The sequence below is a fragment of the Eimeria mitis genome, genomic scaffold (genome assembly GCF_000499745.2).
Source record: "Eimeria mitis Houghton genomic scaffold, Emh_scaff2596, whole genome shotgun sequence".
NCBI classification, from domain to species: Eukaryota; Apicomplexa; class Conoidasida; order Eucoccidiorida; family Eimeriidae; genus Eimeria; species Eimeria mitis.
This window is the reverse complement of record NW_013570936.1, coordinates 1-912: the sequence shown is the minus strand read 5'-3', so window position 1 is coordinate 912 and position 912 is coordinate 1. Positions and strand designations below refer to the sequence as shown.

The following is a 912-nucleotide window of genomic DNA, read 5'->3' as shown; positions in this document are numbered from 1 at the left end:
AAGCAGCAGCAGCAGCAACAACAACAGCAGCACCAGCAACAACAACAGCAGCAGCAGCAACAGCAGCAGCTGCTGCAGCTGCTCCTCGTGCATGCGCTGCCGCTCCTCAGCTACATGCAGCTGCTGCTGCTGCTGCTGCACCTCCCTTGAAAGCTCTGCTGCTGCTGCTGCTACTGCCTCTAACTCATCCAGCTCCTGCTGCAGCTGCCTGCAGCAGCAGCAGAAGCAGCAGCAGCAACAGCAGCAGCACACAAACTATCAAACGAAGACTTAGGGTTTAGGGTTTAGGGTTTAGGGTTTATTAAACTCGGGTTTAGGGTTTATTAAATTTAAATGAAGGGTTTATGNTTAGGGTTTAGGGTTTAGGGTTTATTAAACTCGGGTTTAGGGTTTATTAAATTTAAATGAAGGGTTTATGATATTAGGGTTTAGGGTTTAGGGTTTACGTGATGGTGTTTATTGCTGCCTGTATGCGTTGCTGTGTTTAAGGGTTTAGGGTCTAGGGTTTAGTGTGTATAAGGGTTTAGGGTTTATAAAATTAGGGTTTAGGGTTTAGGGTTTAGGGTTTACGTGATGGTGTTAGTTGCTGCCTGTATGTGTTGCTGGGTTTAACTTGTAGGCCAAGGGTCTAAGGTCTAGCGTGTACAAGGGTTTACGAAACTAGGGTTTAGGGTTTAGGGTTTAGGGTTTAGGGTTTAGGGTTTACGTGATGGTGTTGGTTGCTGCTTGTATGTGTTGCTGCTGCTCTTGCAATTGGCTGCGGAGGTTTGCTGCTGCAGCGCGGTGTACATCCAGCAGCCGCAGATCGTTTTCTCTGTCTTTCAGCTCTAACATGTGTTCCTTTCTGCAGCAGCAGCAGCAGCAGCAGCAGCAGCAGCAGCAGCAGCAGCAGCAGCAGCAGCAGCAGCAGCA

The 912-nt window shown here is 48.5% G+C and overlaps 1 protein-coding gene across 1 annotated transcript in view; it reads right to left on the bottom strand.

Moving 5' to 3' along the window:
* EMH_0056070 (DNA repair protein RAD50, putative) overlaps nucleotides 1-834 on the bottom strand; it is a gene marked incomplete at both ends in the record, with an annotated part of 7843 nt that extends 7009 nt beyond the window's left edge. The window contains 2 exons of the mRNA XM_013497306.1: nucleotides 142-208; nucleotides 707-834. Coding sequence (XP_013352760.1) covers nucleotides 142-208; nucleotides 707-834 — 195 coding nt within the window. The remainder of the gene's footprint in view (nucleotides 1-141; nucleotides 209-706) is intronic.
* Between the last annotated feature and the right edge of the window lie 78 nt (nucleotides 835-912).